This window comes from Colletotrichum orchidophilum (assembly GCF_001831195.1).
Source record: "Colletotrichum orchidophilum strain IMI 309357 chromosome Unknown Scaffold_96.1, whole genome shotgun sequence".
NCBI classification, from domain to species: domain Eukaryota; kingdom Fungi; phylum Ascomycota; class Sordariomycetes; order Glomerellales; family Glomerellaceae; genus Colletotrichum; species Colletotrichum orchidophilum.
The window spans coordinates 137,167-160,433 of record NW_019173052.1 but is presented as its reverse complement, the minus strand read 5'-3'; the positions used below and the strand labels follow the sequence as shown (position 1 = coordinate 160,433).

Below are 23,267 nucleotides of genomic sequence, written 5' to 3'. Positions count from 1 at the left end.
TGGGACGGAACAGTCAAGATTCCATTCTTTGAGAGCTAGACCTAGCTGCCCAATCCCGGAAAACCCAGTTCTCACCGTCCACCAAAACGTGGAGGGAGGTGATTCTTTATTTTTTTTCCTTCCTCTTCTTCTTCTTAATTTTGGCTTTGAATTCCTCTGCTCTTCCTCATGTCCCAAAAGACATAGTGATAGTGCTTCAAAGACGATCAAAGTAGGCAATATCAGCGAGCCAAGCATCACCTAGGGTTTTCTTTCGAACTGCGCGTCCTGTCCTCCGCGTGAGTTGCCAAACAGCCAAGCTCAAGCTGACTCTTCCAGTTTGCAGACACAAAATGATGTGTCACGTGTATTCAGTGCTCATGCCACATGAATATCCATACGTTTCCGTCGCCTTGGTCAACCCCAAAACTAATTAAACAGGTGATGTTGAGAAGTGCGCAAACAGGGGCGCGTAGTGTGATGGCTGTCGAGGTGAAGCTCGCCCAGCGCTAGATGATGTGATCCTCCACGGCGTGTTGAAGTGGGGTGATGCAGATGTGTAACAAAAAACAAAAGGGTATGTGCAAAATGTGGTATACGCATGAATGGGCGAGAATCGAAGAGTGAGTTTTTGAGGAGGTGGTGTTGTCAGGCCAGCCCATTCCAACCTGTCGTCGATGCCACCGTGTGCCCTGGTCTCAAACAGGCCGATGCTTGGAAAAGCCCAACTGCACTTGTTGCAAGGCCTCAAAGTCTTCGCAAAAGGTACCAAGACGAGGCCACGCGGGCAAAGGCGGGGAGATGAGACAACAGTCCCCTAGATAGCCAGCCGGCCCAAGTAGTAGTTTGTCGAAACGTGTTGTTGACCAAAATGTGTCGGGGTATCCTCCAATAGAGCCATGATCGTAATGCAGAGTGGTGCCCAAGTCCACAATGATTGCCCTTCGCGCGAGGGCGTAATTTGCCGTTCCAAATGCCAGGAACGCCGAACCCGTGTAATGTAGATCCGCCGTGTCATGACGATTACCAGCGAGTGGTGGTGCATGATCCAGAGCGCGCCGGCCCGGTCAGTGAGGTCATGACACAGTATCCTTGGCTCAGCCAACCCAGCCAACCAGTCCGAATCCAATGAAAAAAGGAGGTATGCTTTCTCATCAGTCAAACAGACTGATCGCACAGCGCAATCCTTCCATCCCCAAACGCCGTGCTATGCAAAAAAAAGGTATTATACAGAACCCAATCGCAACAGAGCCTCAACCGCCTCACGCTCCTGCGCATCAGACGGGCCCTGGAGCGCCGAGAAGTCGAAGGGCAGAGGTTGGAGCGAGCGCGCCATGCCAGTTGAGACGGTTCGCAGGCCTCCCGAGTTATATACACTGGCGGAGAGGAAGCTGCGTCCGGCAGACTGGGCGGTTGCGCCGGCTGTGTTGTATGACTCGGCGCGTAGAGCGGCAGCTCCAACGGCGGCCCAGTCTTCATCGTCGGTGGCGTCCTCAGGGTCATCATTCATGGCGATATCGTCGTCATCCGGAGCCTCGGAACACGAGGCGGAGGCCGAGCCATCCAGGGACATCTTGTCCGCTTCGCATTCCATCATCATGGCATCGCGGTCGTCGTGAGAGAAGACGATGGAATCGCCAGCGCTGGACGAGGCAAGGTTCAGGCGAGATCTGTCCGCACCGCGTCCGCCGCTGGTGTTAATGGGAATGCCGGATCGGTAGTCAGTGGGTGGTGTAGACCCGCGCGCTGCCTGACCACGTCGTCGGGCATCCCACCGACCCCAGCCCACCTTTTCAAATTCCACGTCGCCGTCCGGTCCACCACCCTCGCCTCCGCGGCCCTCCAAGGCTCCCACCACCAGGCGTCGTGCCTTGGTCGGCGGGATTCCTGCGAAGCCCGGTACAGACGTTGTCAGGTAGCCCATGATGTGACGGATAGCTAGAGGACCGTGGTTGAGGAGGATTTCAGGGAGGTGATGCTTGGCCAGCAGGGTGGTGCTGATGGCACCGGTCGCGTCGTAGGACGGCGATCGCGACGCTTGTCTGTGACCAGTCGGATCGTCGTGCAAGTCCAGGTCCGAGTCGATGGGCTCGAGCCTGGCCTTCTGGAGCTGAGCTTTGAGGCCGTGAGGCGGCAGGGCGGGAGAGATGGAGTTGGGAGGGGTGGGGAGGGGGTGAGATCGTGTCACAGTCGCAGGAACACTCCGAGCCGCTACAACAGTCAAGTTGTCTCGGCTCATATCGGAGGCCAGGTGGATATCGCAAGCAGCAGCTGCCATGGTCGCCATGATGTCGTTTAGACGTGTCTTTGGCTTCTAGACGTGTCTGTACGCGATTGCGATGATTAGCTATGGATGCTGAATATAGTGAGACTGGTAAGGCACGGAATAGAAGAGTGCCACGATGGGAGTTTGTGGTGTTGAGTCACCAGGGTGCGGTGGGATAAGGTAGGGTTTGCTATTGACGTACTGCTAGAAGCGGAAGGGATGCGATGCAAGTGTGGAACTGTGCGGGTAGGCTCAGTTCGACGGGTCGGCTAATAGACGGGTTGGCAGATCAGGCTGGCGTTGCTGTGGCTGTTGCGATTATCGTGACTGTGACAAGAGAATCTCGTCAATATTGGGTTGTGGTTCTTCGTGATATTGTATTTGCGTTGAAGAAGAGAAGAGAGGAAAGGAGAAGGAAGGGTGAGATGAGTGCGACGGCCAGGGCTAAAGTAAAAGGGACCGTGGTGGACGGATACGGAGATGGGATGGATGGATGGGAGTGACAGACTCATACCTGACTGACTGTCTGTTGAATGACTGAGAGCGACACACACATGCACACACACACACAAGTCTCTCACCTCGTTCCTCTTTGCTGGCTGGAAGGTGTGTGTAGGAGAAAGAGGTACATGGGGTACATTGCAAGACCTGGGGCATGTCAAGAGATGGCGACCAGGGGGAGGAGGTACCCACGGTACCGGACGGATGCAACCCTGGATCCAAGGTATCCGCAGTTAAACGCGGTACACCCATGTACCTCGCTCGCACTCTTGCTTCCTCGGTATCTACTCCGTACCTCCCGCGCCGACTCCTCTCGCTCTCTGTGGCGGGCCAGTCTGTTTGGGTCAAGGCATGCCCCAAAGAGAGGAGCACCTGAGGAGAAGGAGAAGGAGAGATACGTTGACTGTACGCCTGGTTGCTGCAGTGCATCATGACTTACACAGGCGCAAGCCCGGGCTTTCTCCAGCAACACGCAGCCGAAGCCCGTACCAAACTCAACCGCCTGCAGAAACAAAGGGCTGCGGCGGCGAAGGCAAGGGAAGGCGATGGATGGCCGGATGGATGGGCAAGGCCAAACAAGCACTAAGCACCAAGCAAGCAAGACAAGGCCCGACAACGCAACAACGACTACGGCGACAACAGGAAAGGAGGAAGAGACGGGCGCCGCTGGCGTTGGCCCAGGCGATGATGGTAGGAAGTGGGAGAGGGGCGATGGGCAAGGACGACAGCGCACACCCTGGGCGTGGGAGCTGAGGCCACGGGTGTCGAGTGTTGGTCACCAGGTGTTGACTGACGGAAGTGTGTGTCTGTCCCTGGAGGTATGTGTGGCTGGGTTGCTGATACCAAAAAAAGGAGTCCCCGGCCGGGAGAGGAGATGGGAGCCCGGCTAGAGAGGGCGTGCGGTTATCCTCACACTTTCTCCCACACTCCCACCTTCGCCTTGCTGCAGTATGGCAGCACATACTCCGTACTGGACCTACCTTATCCGTATAGAGGCCTACAATTGCCCACCCACACTGGTCAGAAGGAAAGGGACGAAGCAATGCTCCAAGGCACACGCCAGGTCTTGTACACAGTGTGTCGCACATCATATCTCCCAAACTGTGCTTCCGTCTGTTCCTTTTCCTTTGGTTCTAGCGCCCCATGCCCCCCCTATGGGTTGGAGTCATCGCTCTTGCTGGCGACAAGCCGCTGAGGAGTTGAGGTAATTGCCTGCCTAGCGCAACACCTTATTGCTTGCCTCTTATGCGCTTATCACCAAAGAGATCTTTATCAACCTTTGATCTGATTTTCTTTATAATCAATGCCTCTACCCTCCTGATAGTCCAGTTGTGTGTAAGGGGAGAACGGACAACTCAATCATCCTCTGCTAGAACTTGGGGTGTCCTGGACTGGACGGACGACCTTTTCATCCAACCGATTACTTTTTCATTGATCAAGGTTCAGAGTACCGTCAGAATACCAGATTCTAACTACCTACCAATACAGCTTCAACACACACCGCACACAAACCGCAAACCCCATCAAAAATATATCCACCCATGGGCCACCGCCAGCTCCAAACCCCGTCCCAGACCTCCAAACAATCCACATGGACGGAGCTTGGGCGGGCTCCATCTCGTTGTCCCGTTCCTGTCCCCAAGCTTGACCGCCGAACCGGCCACCGATATGGATGCCTCGAAATACAGTTGAGTTGAGCCCAGGTTCAAGCCTTCAAGGTCCAAGGCCCCATACAGACGATCCATGAATGATTCGAAGCGTCCGCGACAAGTTTCCACGGCGGACCCATCAAGACACGTCCCCATGCGTCGGTCAGTCGGTCGTCGTTTCCCTCCTGGTGCACTCACCCACATAGCAACTGCCCAAACCCATACCCATGCCGAACCCGAAGCTACTGAAACCAAGTTCCCACCTCGTTGCCTTCCCCGGACTGCCGATAGGGTCGGCCGGTAAGTGTGATGATCCAAAGCCTGGGAAAGGCCCCAAAAGCCCAGGGCAGGGGGGAGGGGGACAGCAACCCGTGGCCTTCCGGAATTGCAGTCGAGCCCACGCACTTGATCCCCGGCCAAGCCCACACGCGGTTCTCCGTTCTAATAACCAACTGGCAACTGTCCAGCGTCCAGACCCTCTCTTGTTCTCTAGACAGGTCCATAATTAGCTCGATACAAGGATCGAGAAACGACGGTGAAAAAGAAGAGCGCAAGAACACCCGATCCTCTTGTCAAACGCCGCACTATCAAGAGCCCGCGCAAGGACTCCAAGTTTAAGGAGACGATGAATTGCCAGTGACAAACCCGTCGCGTATCAAGCCGCAAAGTCACCGATTCCCTGCCAGGGCATCAATGTTGACGAAACGCCCACACAGCCACGCAACCACACCATTCGACCAGCCCTTGAAATTGCCGCCTCCCACCCCTTCCATTCACCCATGAACCAAGGGTGCGCTTCTAGATGTGCATCAAATCCGCGTCGCCGGCGCCCGCGTCAACAATAACATCACCACCAAACCCACCGCGCAAAGTGGTATCCCAACCGGTGATCCCGTCCCATGGCACGCTGGGCGCGGTAGAATGGAAACCTTCGTCCCGGGTACAGCGTGCAGCGTGAGAGCTGACCAATCTGTTGAGGATCCCTCCCGCCCTCTCTCAAGTCTCTCATCTGTCTTTTCTGTCACGATACCTTATTACTATACAGTCTCCTTACGGCGTCGAGCACGCTCAGGCTGTGGAGCTCTGCTTCCCAAGTGTCCCTGTTTCCATTTCCGTTTGTCCCGTCCCATCCCTACCTATGGCATCCAAGCCCCCTCGTTGGAGATCCACCATCGATAACACAAACTCCGACTCATGGCACTTTGACTCTTTACTTTCCCCCCCTTCCATTAAATGACAACTGCGGTTGGGATGTTGGTGGTGATAGGGTTCGAAAACCCCAATCGACATCACCCTCCTCTCCCACATCGCACACACACACACATATATATTCACATATATCTCATTATCGTCAACCTTCATCAACTTTGATCCATTGCCCATCCGTACCCGCTAATAAACCCACCCGCTTCCTTTGTCCGGGTCCCGTGCCTATGCCATTGCCCCCTGTCAAGTGCTCATGTCCCCATGTCCCCATGTCCCCATGTCCCATCCATGTCTGAGTCTTTCCCGCCAGCCAGCCGCTGGGATACGCGACCACGGGACCGGTGTCCACTGAAGCAACAATACCTACCTAGCTTTGAGTCTTTGCGGGCAAAGCAATGCGCGCAGTTTGACTTGGTGGAGAGCTGTGGGAGTGTGGGCTTCCTTCTGCTGCTGCTCAAGCTGCTGCAACCGCTGCTATCCCAGACGGAAATAATAAAACGGACGGACGGACGGGGTTTGAAGTAAATATCTCGGCGGCCGTCAAGCTTGCTGCTGCCGGAGACTGGAGAATGCGACATGTGTCGTCATCAATCGCAAACCTGCAGGTTCGCTCTCTCATCCTTTCTTTCCTACTGTGGTAAGTAAGAATACTTTCAGCCCAGCAACCAGCAAACGTGCGACCATTCATCCATACATACCAACACAGACCAGGGGCCTTGTCAAAACAACAAGGGGTTCCGAAGCTGAGAGGGCCTTTCATCACCGCACAGAACACACATAGAGACACAGACACACATTTTCTTGTTGTATTTTTGTGGTCATTATCATGCTCCCCTATTTTTGAACGTTGCAATTTTGATTATCAAGGAGGTGGAAATTCCCAAAAGCTATGGTCAACACAAATGGTCGAGATCATTCGAAAAAGAAAGCGAGAAAAATAAAAATAAAAACTCTTCTCTTTGGCGAAATTGGCATTCCTCGAGGGGGGAAGAAAACCACTCTTACAAATTCAGATACCCCTTTGCCTTGAAAACCCCCTTTCTCTGGACATGGCCGTGGAATGGAAGTGGTGGAATCCGAAAGGAATCCCTTCTCCCATGCCCTTACACCATATACCAGGGTCAGGAGTAGGTCAAGATGCGAGGGGGCGTATAAGTCGACCGAACATCTGGCAACCAAAATTTCGTGCAGATTTTCATCAACAGCAGCAGCAGCAGCAGCAGCAGCAGCAGTGACAGGCCAGAACTGTCCAGTTCCTGTATTTCTTCTTGTGTATTTCTTCACGTTTCCCCCTCCCTCATCTTTGGTTCGGCGCGATGAGTGCCGGCGGGACGATCCAGACCGGAAATGTCTGAGACACGCGCGCTCACCCAAACTTCCAAAAAAGGAACAAGAAAAAGGACTCGACCGTCATCGTCCATTTCTCCCCCGTTTCTCTTGCAAGACCAAGATCGAGAAAACGAAGCTAGTCTCACGCACCATCTTGCAGTGAACAACAAGCACTAGGTATATCCTTACAAAGTCAAAAGACATCCCTTTACCTAGTAGGAAACCCGCCGACGCGACGACGTGTCCTCTTACACCAAACTGAACCATAATGTTGTAGATTACCTACCTAAGGTACCCAACCAACACTCAAGACCTGGCATACGATAGACCTTGCCAAGGTAAGGACCAAAAGGCTTCCATTGAGAAATCCCCCCCATGATCACTACCTAGCCCTGCCCTGCAGCATCGCACCTCTTCTTCCAACGCGGTTCTTTTTCGAACATTTTATTTTACTTTTGACCTCGCACAATGCGCAGCCAGAGATGCCAAGACCACTATCCGGACGGTGGACCACACGAAGCACCTTGACTGTGGACTGGACTACTGTAGACCGAAGGGGGCGTATCTCTAACAGTCAGCTGCTCTTGGATCTTGGGATAGCGAACGTGTATCCGTACTCGTAGCTGCCTTGTACCCCGCGGTACAGCTGGAATCCGCGCAGCGCATCCCGCTCTTTCGCCCTGTGCCGCCCTGCCCTCTGGCTCTCCACACAAAGATACACAAAAGAAATAAAAAAACAAAAAAAACCGGACGCAATTTTGTACACTGTGGCGGAACCCTCTCCATCATTTCCAGGTTGGCCATCGACCGCCAAAACCATGGCGATGCGGTATACCTTAGCTTATCTCTACCCGTCCGTGAGAGCCTGCCTCAACTCTGGTCCCGGTTGAGGCGCCTGTCCCTCACTGTGTAATGTACCTCGCTGTGATCCCCCTCGTCCAATGTCGCCCCGGATTCCCGTGGCCCAATGACTTCGACAAAGACTCTTGCAACTTGGTTTCCGGTTACCCTCCTTCCCCCTTCGTGATGAGCGGCAGGCTGGCGACCTTCTTCAGCAATCGCCGCGCCCCCCTGCCCGTCGAATCTGTCCATGTTTTTCCCGCCTCACTTCTCGTGGATCCAAACTCATCGCATCTCTTCTCATCTGATTCCAACGTCTGCATTCCATGCCCCTCTCTCTCCTCCCAATGACTAACTACCCAATGTCTATAACCAACGCACCCCTTTCCCAAACCCCCTATCGTCTCTTTCTCATCATGCAACGGTGATGTGCTGATATGCCATGCATCCCATACCCTATCTGTTGCGGGTTCGGCGTCCAGGACCTTGGTTGCGGTTGACGACTTGACGTACGGAGCACAGGGCAGGTGTCAAACCACACAGCTCACAGCTCGCATGTAGCGACATCCGAATGGAGATATCGTGGGGTTCAGCAGAGAGCCGTGCTACCCATCAATACCTGGTTACTCCTCTCCTCTCTTCTCCTCAACCCTTCTCCCTCAGACCAGGCACGACGTCGTTGGCTGGCTGCAGCAAGCTTGAGCCTGGAATGGCAGATTCATCTTGACGCAAAAGTCAGGCCTCTCCCCCGGAATTCGCGCAACACCTCGTCGTACGTCGACGAGCGCACCCATCACGTTGCGCCCAGGCCCTGATCTGATTGGTCTGCGCCAGATCGACTTTGTGTGAGAACCACGCCCCAGACGACCCTCTCTGAGGCTACAGCAGCTACAGGCACCACTTTCTTCCTGGAGAAATGCGAGCAATCCAGAAAGCCAAATACATTCAACAAGAAATGCCCGTTTCCAGGTGTGCATGTACCCCGTGGTACCTCGTCTCGTCGTTGTGGACACATTTTTTCTTGTTCCCAATTGCCTTGCCTATTCACAAAGAGGTAGTTACGTCAATGTCGTCGTCGAATCAGGCTCCCCCATCGCGAGCCGTGGTCGTCACTCATCCACTTATGAAACCCCACGTTGTGACATGCTGCATCGTCGAGGCTTCGGGCTCTAAACTCGTTCCCAGGCGCCCCTCTCCTGATGCTGCCCATCTTTGTTCACCCTCGGGTGTCTGTGGGTCGTCAATCCGCCGCCGCAACTCCTCCTTTCGCGACTTTCGGCTTCAGATCCCTGGGAAATCCTCCGCCTTTGGGCCGATTTCTGCCCGGGTTGCCCCCTCCTCGCGGCGGCACCACTGCAGTCGCTGCAGTAGCCGCTCACCCCGCTTCTCGTCCAAGATATCGCGGCGGGGTTCATCACACCCTCGTTACTGCGCCTTCCCGACCTCTTCCGTTGTCTTGCTTAGTCCCGAACGGCCGGTTGACCAAGAGCGCTGGCGTGCAGCGTGCTGTTGATCTAAGCCGCCATGAGTCGGCATTAGAATTTGAGATATGTCGCGCAGCTTCGTGAAGCTGACTAGGTGACTAGCCAACGGAGCCGATTCTCGGAACGGGTGGCCTTTCCATGCGCCAGTCGTCACACCCACGTTTGGATTCCTGTGGACACCATCGATAAGGAAATCTCGCCCCGTGGTCCTTGTTACCTATGGAGCCATGCTACCGCGACGACGATGTTTGGGATCATCCCACTTCATTTCGACACTCTCGCGTCTCGCATACCACAAGGGCTGTGCCCTTATCTGCATCACCAATGTCGAATGTCAAGCTCAGTCGCGAATCGACATGTATTCGCGACATGCCTAGTAAAGTCAGCGCGTGTGGACGTCTTAGTGATGGAGCCCCGACTTACCGCCTTCAGAACGTTGAGCCGTTCTTGCGAGTCCCGAAATACCTGTCGGTACTGACCTAGACTTTCCCGCAAGACGGCCTCCTTGGTCATACGCCCGTCGCAGATTGCTTTCATCTTGTTCTCCATCTCTTTCCGCAGGAAAGGCTTACCCAGACTAGTCTCGAATTCCATTCGATCAAATCCCGTGATGAGGGCCACGCCGAGTTGGGTCGGGATGAAGACCTTGAGCCCACTCCGTCCCGCCGACGACGCGCCGCGGCCTCCTCTGCCACCGCGACCACCGCGGTTGCCGCGGCCGCCTCGACCGCCTCTAGCTGGCGGCGAGTGAGGTCTATCCCGGTCGTCATCATCATCGTCACCATCCTGGCCACGTTGACCCCCATCAGCTAGCTGGACATATTCTCTGTCTTGAATCTTTTGAATGTGCTCCGCCATGGTGGCATCTGTACCGATCCCGTTGGCATCCATGAGAGCAATGAGATCTGCTTCCGTGAGGTATCCCGGCGGACTTGTCTTGCCATCCGTCATCAGAGCTTCTGTTGGCTGGAACGTCTCCCCTAGCGTGAATTTTGGTAGCTGCGCAGAGTCGTTCCACTTCTCGTAGATGAATACGTCAAGATAGTTGCGCTCCAGGACAACTAGTCCACGGGTATGGAAGGTCTCTTCGCCATAGAGTATTTCCACGTCGGTTGCAAGACCCTTGGCATCTTCTGAGCAGCAAGCAAGGAACCGTCGCACGACGTATTCGTACAACTGCTTCTCATCCGCACTCAATACTGTGGGCGCCGCATATGTGACTGGGTGAATGGGTGGATGGGCCTTGTCATCATGTTTTCCCTCTCGCGGCTGGCTGAAGCCCCCATCCAGAAGAGTCTGCGCATATTCGCCCCACCTCTGGTCGGGCGTCTGCTTCCTGCATAGCGCTTTTAGATCCATGCCTTTGTCAAAACGGTCTGTTTCAGTTCTGGGATAGCTGATGAACCCCTTGTTGTAGAGACCCTCCGCGACTGTCATGGCCTGTTGACCACTCATCCGGAGGAGACGAGTTGCTGCCTTTTGCAGCTCGACGGTGGTCAAAGGTAGAGGTTTCCATTTCCTCGTTGGCTTCTCCTGAACCTTTGTGACTTTGGCCTTTTTCGCATTGATGCAACGTTCGTAGAGGATAACAACAGACATCCGATCAAAGAGACGATTCCGTGACCAGTTGAAGTTGACTTTTTTGCCTTCGCGAGACTGCATGACCTTTATGCTCCAGAACGGCTCGGGAACGAAGTTCTGGACCCGAAAGTACCGATCTACGACGAAGCCTAGAGTCGGGAACTGACAAGAGCCTAGACATTTGATTAGAATAGGTATGGTACACCGCGTGCAAGCTTACCATAACTGATTGTTCGTTCCTGCAGCGCGCCTCCTAGGGGACGAAGGCTGATGGTCAGGAATCTCGTAAAGGCATACCCGATCCTAAGATCCAGCTCTATCCTCGCATCCACGGCATCGACTTGCTTCTGGTCGAGGTCGGTCAGGCGCCGGGCAGCAGTTAGAATGTGGCTGCAAACTGTCAGAGAGATCCTCGACTCTGACGGAAAAGGGGGCAGGCCTACGCTCGCTCGATGTTGCTGAAAGTAGCACGCTTGACGGTAATTCGATTATTACCCTTCTTGGCGGCATTTACAATCTCCTTTCCAATGTGTTCACCCTCTCGATCACAATCAGTCCAGATGACGAGAAGCTGGCAGTACCGAGCTTGCCGTTCAATGTTCTCGGCCACGGTTTTCTTGTCCTGCGCATGCGGCTATCAGTATGCGTGGAAGCAAGAGGGAGAAGATGAGGACGCACCTGTGGCACAACGGTCACAACTGGTGCACTGAACAAGCTCTCTGGGGGCGGATGCGACCAGTTCTTGTTCTCTGCCGTGAACTCGAGTCCCGTGAGGTGGCCCAGAACGGCTGTCATGGTGACACCACACGGACCCCAAGGGGCACCAAAGTCGAAGTCGAAGCCATAGTTCTTGATGTATTGAGAACGTGTGTTGTGCTGAGGAAGGTAAGCTATTACAAGAAAGGCATGACTTTGTTGATCTGATACTTACAACTTCAGGATTTCGTCCTGCCAAATGGCCGGCGACGGCTTTGGAAATGGACGGTTTCTCAGCAACGCAGAGGACCTTCATCTTCTCAATGTGTGAAGGCGAATGCTGCCCATAGAAATGACGTTGAACTCAGCAATTTTTCGTGCGGCTGGCACTTTCCGCAAGTGCAGTCACGACTGTTATTGCCGGAAGAGCAGGAGCATCTTGCGATTTCTACCTACGTTCCTGCTTCAGAGACGCGTCTTCACGAACTTAGGCGCGTCAAATCTTCATACACGGACTTTCCAGTGTCTCTGACACGCGCATTCAATACAGCTGGGTTGGAAGAGCCCAGCGTATGTAACCACTGAAAAAGATTGGTCCCTTTATCCAGCTGCTTTGCCCAACGTAAACATAAGAAATCGACTTACTGAAGATTTTGAGGTGCTCGTCGTTGAAGTGAGGTCTAGGCTCTGTCTCCCTCCCTACCTAGGCCTGGTGCAACCCCACAGCGGGGCTGCCACGCTGATTCGCACCGCGCTTTCAGGCTTCAGCTCCGGGGGTCCCTAGGCAGGTTGGTGAGCTAAAAGTACGGTTACTTACCTAATACAGGATGTCGAGATGGTGGCCACCACCTCATATGCAATACCAAACTGACGTAAGCCATCGACATCCAGCAATGCATCTCAACGAAGGAGATTTTACAGATTGATCGACGCTATTGCACAGATCTGAGATCGTATGTGCTAAAGTACAAAGTCCCGTTTCCCTGGCACGGTTACTCTCATGAAAAGGGTAAGCAACAGCTTTCCATTTCTACCGCAAGGGACGAATCATCGGTGGTCGAAACGGCCGAAGACCCCTGCACTACGTCGGAGATCGGAGCTTGTAGCGGGGACCTGAGCTCTCTGCATATCTATGACGCGCTTTGTTTGCACCACCTACATTAGGAGCTGCTCGCATTTGCATTACTGCAGCTACACAGCCAAGTAAGGCGACTCTTGGGACAACTCTTCGCAGGCCACCCGTAGATGATACGCCCTTGCAGCGAACACTGTTGACACAACCATTGACTTCCGACCAAGCCGATCACCACAACGTCGCAATGGCGCTGCCCTCTGTCAAGTCTCTAGAAGAGTGCTCTGAGTGGGCCAAGGCCGTCGAGCCCTTCATCCCACAGCTCCTCGAGCTCCCCCGCAAGATCATCGCGAGTCCGCAGTCCCTGCCTCAAATCTACCTCGAGACGAACCCCCTCGTTTCCGGCTTCGCCTTCTCCTTGCTGATCGCGGTCGTCACTCTCGGCGTGTCGGAATACCACAGGAACTTTTCACAAATCGACCGGCTGTGGAGTCTCCTACCCAACTGGTATGTCCTGCACACGGCAGCCTGGGCATACTTAAATGGCGAGCCGTCGCAAAGAGTCGCTCTGGCCGGAGCCGCGACCACTCTCTGGAGCGTAAGGAACAACAAAGTTTACCATGGATCTCGAGAGCAGTGCTGACACAACCCTGCCAATAGTCCCGGTTGACATTCAATTATTGGCGCAAAGGAGGCTACGAGCGCGGAAGTGAAGATTACAGATGGTACGAGCCACTTCCCCCCCCCCTTGACCACTGTTCCTGCGGTGATTGTTCTAACCCGCCCGTTCACAGGGAGATTGTCCGCAAATACGTCCCCGCCTGGGTCTTCTTCCTCTTTAATGTGACCTTCATCTCCTTTATCCAATCCATCCTCCTCTTCGCCCTCTCCGCCGCCCCGGCCTACTCCCTCCTCCTCGCCAGCCGCCTCGAACCCGAGGTCACCGCCTCCGACTGGTCCTTCTTCGCCATCACGGCCGGCCTTGTCCTTAGCGAGTACATCAGCGACGGCCAGCAGTGGGAGTACCAGACCGCCAAAGCCGCCTACAAGAAGGACGGCACGGTGCAGCGCGGCTGGGCGGAGGCGGACCTCGAGCGCGGCTTCGTGACCAACGGCTTGTGGGCATACAGCCGGCACCCCAACTTCTTCGCCGAGCAGATGGTCTGGTTCGTGCTCTACCAGTGGAGCTGCTACGCCACGAAAGTGCTGTACAGCTACACCTTTGCGGGTTCCGCATTTCTCGTTCTGCTCTTCCAGGGCTCGACTTGGCTCACTGAGCTCATCACCGCTGGCAAGTACCACGAGTACGGTGAGTATCAGAACCAGGTCGGTATGTTTATGCCCAAGTCGCTGTTTCCGTACAAGAAGCCCGCGCCCAAGGTCATCCGCACAAGCGAGCTTGCCAAGCGCCAGAGCAAGAAGGACAAATAGAGCAGAACTTTACTGCCAATACTGGAAGACGGGCTTTTGCCTTGTCATCGCCTAATTTGTGATGCGCTCTCACCGAGGAAAACTAGAATAGACGGTCATCGCATCTGTGTATTCATCTAGGGAATTTACTTTAGTTTCTAATGAGGTCGTTGTGGAATTCATCTATGCATCCGGAGCATGTAGTCATGGGAAAATCATAAACTCTTTCAACATGGCCACAGCCATCCATCTCTCACGCATCAAGCTTCAAGCTGGCGAGGCTGTCAACGTAGTACGCCGGAACAGCCGCGGCGCCCTCCTTCTCCCAGTCCTCCTTCTTGTGAACGCCAGTCAACACGGCGAGCGTGCCGCCCAGCTTCCCCTCGATGCCAAACTTGATGTCGGTGTCGAGGCGGTCGCCAATCATGCACGTCCGCTCGCGGTTCAGCTGGAACTTGCCCTCGACGGCGTCCATCATGGCCTGCGACGGCTTGCCCAGAGCCACGGGCTGCTGCTGCGACATGTTGATGAGCGGGATCGAGATGGAGCCCGCGCCGGGAAAGAAGGTATGCGACATGGGCAGGGTGCTGTCCGTGTTGGTGGCGAGGAACACGGCGCCGCGGCGCAGGTACTGGTAGCCGAGCGACAGCTTGAGGTAGTTGATGTGGAAGTCCAGCCCCGCGAGCACGACGCCGACTTCCGGGTCGAGGGCGGAGCCGTCGGCGATGGCGGCAAAGTCCTCGGGGGTGATGTCGCGGCGTAAATTCGGGTCGGTGCCGCCGATGAAGTCGACGCCCTCGGCGCGGAGCTCGGCTTCGATGCCGGCCTCGCCGATGACAAAGACTTTGCGCTTGCCGGCGGGGAGGTCGAGGATGCGGGAGACGTAGACGGCCGAGGAGTAGGCTGAGCCAAAGATGTCTTCCACATCCGAAGGGATGTCTAGGGCGGCGAATTTCTTGTGGTAGTCGGGGCGGGACTTTGTAGAGTTGTTTGTTACGAAGACGGTGCGCTTGCCTGTTGTTGGGGGAAAGAGGAGACTCAAGAGGTTAGGGGCCAAAAAAAGAATACAGAAAAGATGTGGAATATGCGGGTTATAGCAGAGGGGGGGCTTCAGGGTGAACAACCTCTTGAGCGAAGAAAGGCGAGCGTCTCGCGGATGCCGTCGAACAGGTGGTCTCCGGACCAGAGTACGCCTGTTTGCGGAGAGGGCGAAGAGTTGTTAGATATGCCCGGACGAAGAAGAAGCACTTGCTAATTCGGAATGAAGACGGCGAAATTTACCATCGCAGTCGATCAGAAAGACCTGCGTCTCATGATCAGCAAGGCTCGTCTCATCTTTGACTTGAAGAACATCGTGAGATCCTCCATGGTGAAAATGACTCAATGAGGTGGGGTGGTATGGGGGCGCTAGCTGCTCACGTCAAACTTATCGAGGAATTCCTGAATGGCGGAAGGGTCGCCAGTGAGGTATTTGGGCTGCTGTTGTTGAGACATCGTGACTTAAGCTTTGAGCTTGGTGGTTGGATTTCAACAGAATATCGGACAGAGCTAGGTGAGGATGAGTTGCAGTTAGATCTCAAGGTGAGTTTCGGGAGATGGGACAAGGGTGCGGAAGCGGGTTTCTGGCATGCGGCGCTGATGACGGAGTGGGCCATCGTCCGATTGGTCGGGTGGGTGCTGAGGATGCTTAGCGGGCCTTGCAAGTGAAGACTCTGGATGGGGGTCGTTGGCATGAGACTTTTGAAATCTGGGGAGGAAGGTATGAAACCAAGGGGAGATTCAGAGACATGTCTGCGGCTTTCTGGTCTGGATGCGACGGGCCAAGGCTTTGTTCTCCGAGCCTATTAGATCTTCCAAGTGTTGACACAGGCAGGCGTTGAGGCAAGGTACCGACTACTATTCGATAAGATGCAAGACTTCATCGCCGAGTTAAGGTAAGGGAGTGTTGTGTTCCCCAAGCTCGTCTTACTTCCCCAGATTTTGTCAACTGCATTCAAGACAATCTTAAAACTTACGGTCAATATTCGCTTTCATCACAAGCGAGTAATAATTTGTTCAATTTCACACTCCCATCATGTCAGCAAAACCGGAGCACTGTAGCATCTACAATGCAAGCCCGCATTCTTGACTAAGAGCGGCAACATGGCGCTCACAGGCATTTCAACAGAAATGAGAGCCCCCCCCAATGGGCCGGAATGATTAAGGAATGCGACTCGACTGAAATTGAACTTGCCCCAGTATTTTCAGCAGTTCAACCTCAGAGCAACCTCGTGAATGGGGTAGATGGAATGCATGAAGACAACAAGCGCCATGCAAAGTCTTCCTGCTAGCGGTCGCGGTGGTCGCGGTGGTCGAACGGCCCCCACGCCGAGGAAGGAGCAAGTAAACGCTCCGAGTGCGGAATTTCTACATTTTATCGGGCCTGAATTGCAACCATGTCAGCACCTCTGCTTACCTCCTGTGTCCATCTGTAATCGCTCTCCTATCGCCTGCACTTCTGCAAGAAAACATGCATCTGACCCTGCTGGCGGCGGTGATGCTGATTACCAACATGATTAAGCCTTGTGACGTCAGGCGGGGAGCTGTGGCCGCATGGCATAATGAGTCGTTGAACGGGGTGGCCGGGAGTGGTGGCGTCGAGAACGGATTTTCCATGTGCTAATTTTCTTAATTCCCCATCGCGTTGCTTTTTCGGGTGACAAGGGTATCCGAACCGTAAATACGGACGGCGCCAACGGGTGCATCTGACAGTTGACGTCTGCCGATCTCCTTTAGCAGATTGGATTGAAGTGTACCCGTATGAGTGCCCGCCGTGTCCGCCTGCCATCCTTCAAGTTTCCAAGCGTTGGAAATAATAGCGTCGAAGCCCCGGAACCTCCGTGGGAGCCGGGCAGGATGCCGTCGCAGGTGCAAAAGTCCGACTTGGGTGGTATGGCGGATCGTAGATTCGTGATTGTCTGGATGGGGCCATTGTGCCGATCAGCGGCAACGGACCAGAATAAGCGGCGGACCCTGCAAGTGTTAGTCCCTGACAATCAATCAATTTGAATTTGGCTTGGCTCTGCTGCATGTCCGTCACCACCGCGGCTCTCTTCCGTTCGCAACGTCGTTTGAACCTCCGACTACGGCGTCACATCTGACATCCACCCCCCCGGCCCCCTTCACCACGCAATTCGGTCTTTCACCACACAATCCGACGCCGAATTGCGTGCGCGGCATGCCCTGGACCTTCTCTTGCTTCCTAAGCTGACCGGGATGAGTAAGTTGCCCGAAGCGGCCGACCGCGGCAAGCACAATGGTCCATTCCTTGGGCGGTGTAGATGAATGACCGTCTCACCGCTTTCACATGTTTCACCGACCAGGCAGAGACCCTGAGGGATGGGGGTGGGTGTCGAAAAATCTCACAAGGAAAGGAATTCAGCTGCAGCATCGCAGAGGCCCTCGTCCGGGGAAAGAAACGGATCGTGAGTATTGGGACGTTTGGGTGTGGTTGGTTGGCTGGCGGGCTGGCGGGCTGGCCACGTTCGGCGCGGTAAGCTAAGCCAGGTGAAGTATGGCAAAGGTCCCGTGTAAGGAAGGTGAAGCAGACAGCCGGCTAGTACCTAATTAATAACCTGGGCGGAAAAAAAAAGTTCACTAGTCTAATCCGTCTCAATGGACCCTTCCCAGTTTAAAATTGCAACTCACCGAGGCACTTGATAAACGATTTTTCATCGCTCTTTCTCTTTCGTGTGCTTCGGACGGAAGGTATTATAAATCTGCTCCTCCCCGCTCGCCACACACTTCGGACTTAACGGTCGCAAGGCCAGCCAAAACGATAGCGCCTCGAGATTTAGCTTTCTTTCCCTCGTCACGATCACTCAAGGTTCCCTCGGCCGCCGTCCCTTCGTACCGAAGACAGCATAACCAGTATCGATACACAGCTCTCATCCGTCCACCTACAGCGTCAAACACAACCACACGACACGGTTCCCTGGCTCGTCCGTACCTCGCTGCTCTTTTCTCCATAACCTTGTCCAAATTAATCCCTAATTCCCTCCCACCCACTCAAAATCGTCCCGAGGAACCTGACTCTTCCCTACGGCCTACGTTATCTTTCTCCACTGCCACAAACAATCGTCTCATCAGCATTGGACCAAAAAAAGCGGCAAATCAGACTCCACCGGAGACTACTTTTCGATCCCATACTTAACAGCAGCCATGGCCTCCGTCTCCCTTTCTCAGGAGCAACTGCTCAGCCTGCACTCTCTTCCATCCTACGACTACACAATGGCTTCTCAGGCACACAACATCCAGACGCCCGTCACGGGTTCCACCGACAGCTCTGCTCAGGTTGACTACTTCACCTCCACCCTGAGTTCTACCACCACCTCTTCTCGCACATCCGTCGAGATCCAGGATCGTACCGTCGTGACTCCTGGCGGCACCGTCACAACCTCTTCCGCCCACCTGACCAAAAATCCCCTGCCGCCCCTGTCCCGCGACTTCCCCAAGCCCACCGCGGAGATCGACGTCGAGGAAGCCCTTTCCCGCAAGCCCGGCCGTTGGACTGTCAGAGGCGCCATTGCCGTCGAGAGACCCGTCCAGGTTGTCGATGAGGAGAAAATCAAGGCCCAGCGCCGCAAGGCTCTCGAGGATGCTAAGAAGGAGCTCTTCGCCGCCAGCGAAGCTCTCAAGAACGTTCCCCTCCCGCCGCGCAAGAACAATTTCTAGGCGACGACTAATCACGGCCAATTGGGACAAAACGTCGCCGGCTGCGGTGACATGACAACCCACGAGATACCGCCGGCAACGATTGCATTTCGGTGTTCTTGCATTTTCAGTACATTTCGACACACGGCCTGTTCGGCACGCGAACGGACTCGCGTCGGGCACCAGGCCCTAGTCGAACACGATACCCAGGCGTAAAATCGGATTGACGGACGGACGGAGGAAGCGCTAGCAGTGTGGGAGAGAGAGCGAGAGGCGTCGGATTGTGGAACATCTCGGCAATCACTAGCGCACAGAGATGAATGTCTTTGCACCTCACAAAACGGCGTTGCAATCGAGGTTGAGCAATTTCTTACTTTTGGGGTCATTTGATGAACATGATTAAAAGGGATGGGAAAAGTGACAACGTACTGCGTTTTGCAGTAATCTGCCAACCTGTACATACCTGCTATGAGCTAAATCCTAATACACGGTTTCGACTAAACCAACCAGTTATACGATCTTTCTTCTTACACTATAATACATGTACATGACCTTAGTCAAGACGCGCTGCTAACGAAAAGCCGTACTGGATCATGGCAATGAAGCCGGCGAGGTTGATGAGGGTAGAGATGCCGTGCAGCTTGCCGAACGAACTGTTGAGGGCCTGCATCTCCTGGGAATGCGGCGCGGCGTCGTAGCTCTTCTTTCCATCCTTTTTCTCTGCGTCCACCAGTCAGCACCTCTCTTCACCCCAGAGTTCGACCGACGGCGTCATCATCGGTTTCGCTTACCTTGAGCATATCGAGCCTTCATGACCGTAACAGTCTTGGGCAAGACGACGGCGAGGTTGACGAGGCCGGTGACGAACATGGTGGCGATGGGCAGCAGGGCGCTGTAGCGGTTCGACTCCTGGAGGAGACCGCTGAGGCTGCTGGCCTGTTCGCCGAGAAGGCTCCGGCTCCCCGGGTAGGTGAGGGCCATGATGGCGGGGAGGGCCGTCTGGATCGTGAAGTAGATGGGGAACAGGGCGTTCTGGGCGGTTGCAAAGGCCGGTCGCTCGAGGACGCGGAACATTGTGATGCCGTTCACAAATGACTTTTAAAGCGGTGTCGGTCATTCAAGGTTCATTCATCTTGCGTGACGCTTGAAGATAAATTCGTTTTGATAGCATCGTGACTTACATGGAAGAATGTCGTTCCTAGGAGAGCTCCATAGCTAAGTCGAGAACAAACAGGTTAGGTATCGGCGACAACAGATGATCTGACTCGGTGCACTTGAGAGAGGGGAAGGCTTACGAGATGATGTGGTAGGGACCCGGGGAGAATGCAATCGAGTCTGACATGATGGGTAACGGTGGTCACTGAAGCAGGTGTTCGGCACTGTTGGGATTCTTTTGGAGTGAGGTTGATTGAAGAGAGGTGGTTACATTGGGAATCTACAGAATGATGCGGTGCCATCTGGAACGAGCCGCTGGTGAGGAGTACAGGGGTCGAATGTATGAGGTCACCTCGGCCTAGCTCCATTCCTTACACCAGCCGACGGCAGCTTGGGGATGGAACCTTACTCGCGAGTCTAGCGTATAGAGTTCATGCACAAAGCTCGACATTCATAATTTCTGGGTGTTTTGGAATTCATTTCGTTAATCCGACTCTTTCGTGCGCCAAAGACATTTTGAGATGCTAACTTGGACGAGGTCGATCCAAAAGCTGACGAGCCAAAGATGACTGTTTCTGGATTTCTTATCGCTATCCTCACGTGACTTCGTGTTTGCGACGTCTACCAACCTACCTACCTACCTTAAGCTGGAGCTGTAGCGCGCTTCCCCAGGTCGCGCCGGAGCCTGGAGCTCGATGGACCTCATCTGCCTAATTTGAGCCAGGATCTAAATCCAAGTCTCCGTGCGCCGACGTCCTTCTATCTCCTCATCTGAACCTCTTGTAAATTTTACTAGGCCCCATACCGATTTCAATGCATAGCCTTTTAAGACGTATTTAAAAAACAAGTTCCGCTTCCCATCGTCCTCAAGATGGCCGACAAGGAGGCATCAGTCTACATAGTCGACCTCGGGTCCTCCATGGCCGACTGCCACAACGGCCGCACCGAGTCGGATCTGGACTGGAGCATGCGATATGTATGGGACAAGATCTCAACCACAGTCGCCGCCTCACGAAAAACATGGACCGTTGGAGTCATTGGTCTCAACACAGATGAGACCAAAAACGCGATGCAAGAAGAAGAGGGATACGAGAACATTTCAGTCTTGCAGGAGCTCGGCCCAATGACCATGACATCTCTGAGGGATCTCAAGGATAGAGTCCGGCCGAGCGAGACGGAGACGGGCGATGCGGTCTCCGCGGTGGTCCTCGCGGTGGACATGATTGAGACGTTTACCAAGAAGCTCAAGTATAAGCGGCGCGTGTACCTTGTCACCGACGCCTTGGCTCCAATTGACGCCGACGATATCGACTCGATTGCCAAGAAGATTAACCAGGACGGAATTGAGCTGATTGTTCTGTGAGTTTGTCCTTTGCATTATGATGTATAGGCTCCGCAATAACACCCTCAGGGGCGTGGACTTTGACGATGCAGAGTACGGCTTCAAGGAAGAGGACAAGCCGTCAATCAAGGTTCGATATCACACTCCACGCTCTACTTCATACGACTGACATTCCCTTGCAGAAAAAGAATGAGGCAGTTCTCAGGGATCTTGTCTCAAAATGCGATAACGCCCAATTCGCCACCATTGCAGAGGCAATCGACGAGCTCGACACGCCGCGCCTCAAACCCGTCAAGCCCTACAAGACCTACGATGGACCCCTGACCCTCGGTCTCGCCGACCCGCCCGAGGATCTCAAAATTCCGCCCACCCCCGCAATCATCAATGTCGAGCGCTACTTCAAGACCAAGCAAGCAAAGGCCCCGACTGCCTCCACCGTCGTGGTATCGGCCGAGCCCGGTCCCTCGCAGGTCGAAGGCGACCCCATGGAAGGTGTCGAGTCGACGTCCGGCTTCGCGGCGGTCAAGTCCGCGCGGGCGTACAAGATCAACGACCCGGATGCACCGGGCGGCAAGCGCGACGTCGAGTTTGAGTCCTTGGCCAAGGGGTACCAGTACGGCCGAACGGCGGTTGCAATCAGCGAATCCGAGTGGAATGTTACCAAGCTCGAGACGATCAAGACCTTTAGCATCATCGGCTTCATTCCCTGTGAAAAGGTATGCTTCTGCGGACAATTTTCCCACATGCAAACCCCCCCTTTTACTCTGACAACAAAACCCCACTGCAGTATGAACCGTTTCTCAATATGGGCGAAACATGCGTGACGGTCGGCCGCAAATTTGACGAAAAGTCACAGCTCGCCCTGTCGTCCCTCATCCACGCCCTATACGAACTCGAGTCCTATGCCGTCGCCCGGCTCGTGGTCAAGGAAAAGAAGGACCCCGTTCTCGTCCTCCTGGCCCCACGCATCGAGCCGGACATGGAATGCCTGTACGACGTGCCCCTCCCCTTTGCGGAGGATGTGCGCGGATACCAGTTCCCGCCCCTTGATAGAGTCATCACCGTCAGCGGGCAAAAGATTACGACAAATCATCGATTGCTCCCCAGCGACGAGCTCACAGACGCGATGAGCAACTATGTCGACTCTATGGACCTAGGTACCTTTGGAACTGATGACGATGGGTAAGCATTTCAACATGGAAACCTCCTGTCTAATTCTTACTGACGTACTCTGATGAAGAAATCCGTCAGAGTACGCTGCCATAGACGACGTGTACAACCCGATTATCCACAGAATCAACCAAGCCATCCGCCAAAGGGCAGTCAACCCCGAAGGCCAGATAGATCCAGTCCCTCCGATTCTAGTTCGCTACGCCGCGCCCCCAGAGGATCTAGTCGAGAAATCCAAATCCCAAATCGAGAGCCTTATCTCAGCAGCACAAGTGAAGAAGGGTAAAGACACATCCCCTCCCCCTTTTTACTCTCAACTTCTTTTCTCCCCATCTCCAAGACTCTATTCCGCTAACAGAACAACGTAACCACCCAGTTCCCCCAAAGGCAAAAGGAAAACGCAAATTCGAAACGACGAAACCCCTCTCGGGCCTCGACGTCGACGCCCTCCTGGGTACGCAACCCAAGCGCCCCAAAATCACACCCGAAAACGCCATCCCAGACTTCAAACGCGCCCTCGCCGTCGCCGAAGACGAGTCCGAGATCCGCGACGCCGCGAAGCAAATGGCCTCCATTGTCGCGCAGCTCGTGACGGACAGCTTCGGCGACAGCCAGTACGCCCGCGCGTCCGAGAACCTGAGCGTCCTGCGCCGCGGTCTCGTCGAGCTCGAAGAACCGGGTCTCTACAACGATCTGATCAAAGACCTCAAGAAGAAGATGCTATCTGGCGAGCTGGGCGGGGACCGCAGGGAGATGTGGTGGCGGGTGCGGACGTCGAGGCTGGGACTTATTGACCAGGCGACGTCTGAGGTTTCGAACGTCAAGAGCGAAGAGGCTGATGAGGTTCGTCTCTTGATGTTGTTTTGGATTTCGAGGTCGTATTGCTAACCTTGTT

General features: G+C 54.5%; 9 protein-coding genes across 9 annotated transcripts; 5 read left to right on the top strand and 4 right to left on the bottom strand.

Annotated features, from left to right (window-relative positions):
* Window positions 1-1,204: 1,204 nt before the first annotated feature.
* Window positions 1,205-2,266, bottom strand: CORC01_10069 (uncharacterized protein; the record flags this gene model as incomplete). Its single annotated transcript, XM_022621698.1, has 1 exon — window positions 1,205-2,266. The coding sequence occupies one exon, from the start codon at window positions 2,264-2,266 to the stop codon at window positions 1,205-1,207; it is 1,062 nt and encodes a 353-aa protein (XP_022471830.1).
* Window positions 2,267-3,097: 831 nt separating this feature from the next.
* Window positions 3,098-3,499, top strand: CORC01_10068 (uncharacterized protein; the record flags this gene model as incomplete). The annotated part of the gene is made up of 1 exon (XM_022621697.1): window positions 3,098-3,499. The coding sequence occupies one exon, from the start codon at window positions 3,098-3,100 to the stop codon at window positions 3,497-3,499; it is 402 nt and encodes a 133-aa protein (XP_022471829.1).
* Window positions 3,500-5,187: 1,688 nt separating this feature from the next.
* On the top strand, window positions 5,188-5,574 carry CORC01_10067 (uncharacterized protein; the record flags this gene model as incomplete). Its single annotated transcript, XM_022621696.1, has 1 exon — window positions 5,188-5,574. A coding segment is annotated over one exon (387 nt), but the record flags the coding sequence as incomplete, so codon positions are not given.
* Window positions 5,575-9,594: 4,020 nt separating this feature from the next.
* CORC01_10066 (DNA topoisomerase) lies at window positions 9,595-11,847 on the bottom strand (the record flags this gene model as incomplete). The annotated part of the gene is made up of 6 exons (XM_022621695.1): window positions 9,595-9,627; window positions 9,678-11,008; window positions 11,056-11,225; window positions 11,279-11,457; window positions 11,514-11,711; window positions 11,767-11,847. The coding sequence occupies 6 exons, from the start codon at window positions 11,845-11,847 to the stop codon at window positions 9,595-9,597; spliced, it is 1,992 nt and encodes a 663-aa protein (XP_022471827.1).
* Window positions 11,848-12,850: 1,003 nt separating this feature from the next.
* CORC01_10065 (uncharacterized protein) lies at window positions 12,851-14,034 on the top strand (the record flags this gene model as incomplete). The annotated part of the gene is made up of 3 exons (XM_022621694.1): window positions 12,851-13,201; window positions 13,264-13,328; window positions 13,398-14,034. 3 exons carry the CDS (start codon window positions 12,851-12,853, stop codon window positions 14,032-14,034), a joined length of 1,053 nt encoding a protein of 350 aa, XP_022471826.1.
* A 232-nt stretch (window positions 14,035-14,266) lies between these two features.
* CORC01_10064 (phosphoglycolate/pyridoxal phosphate phosphatase) lies at window positions 14,267-15,507 on the bottom strand (the record flags this gene model as incomplete). The annotated part of the gene is made up of 4 exons (XM_022621693.1): window positions 14,267-15,027; window positions 15,138-15,206; window positions 15,295-15,316; window positions 15,433-15,507. The coding sequence occupies 4 exons, from the start codon at window positions 15,505-15,507 to the stop codon at window positions 14,267-14,269; spliced, it is 927 nt and encodes a 308-aa protein (XP_022471825.1).
* A 2,706-nt stretch (window positions 15,508-18,213) lies between these two features.
* Window positions 18,214-18,726, top strand: CORC01_10063 (uncharacterized protein; the record flags this gene model as incomplete). Its single annotated transcript, XM_022621692.1, has 1 exon — window positions 18,214-18,726. The coding sequence occupies one exon, from the start codon at window positions 18,214-18,216 to the stop codon at window positions 18,724-18,726; it is 513 nt and encodes a 170-aa protein (XP_022471824.1).
* Window positions 18,727-19,258: 532 nt separating this feature from the next.
* CORC01_10062 (uncharacterized protein) lies at window positions 19,259-20,047 on the bottom strand (the record flags this gene model as incomplete). Its single annotated transcript, XM_022621691.1, has 4 exons — window positions 19,259-19,425; window positions 19,497-19,800; window positions 19,887-19,920; window positions 20,001-20,047. 4 exons carry the CDS (start codon window positions 20,045-20,047, stop codon window positions 19,259-19,261), a joined length of 552 nt encoding a protein of 183 aa, XP_022471823.1.
* A 684-nt stretch (window positions 20,048-20,731) lies between these two features.
* On the top strand, window positions 20,732-23,260 carry CORC01_10061 (Ku70/Ku80 N-terminal alpha/beta domain-containing protein; the record flags this gene model as incomplete). Its single annotated transcript, XM_022621690.1, has 6 exons — window positions 20,732-21,219; window positions 21,272-21,332; window positions 21,385-21,918; window positions 21,990-22,384; window positions 22,443-22,654; window positions 22,749-23,260. 6 exons carry the CDS (start codon window positions 20,732-20,734, stop codon window positions 23,258-23,260), a joined length of 2,202 nt encoding a protein of 733 aa, XP_022471822.1.
* Window positions 23,261-23,267: the final 7 nt, after the last annotated feature.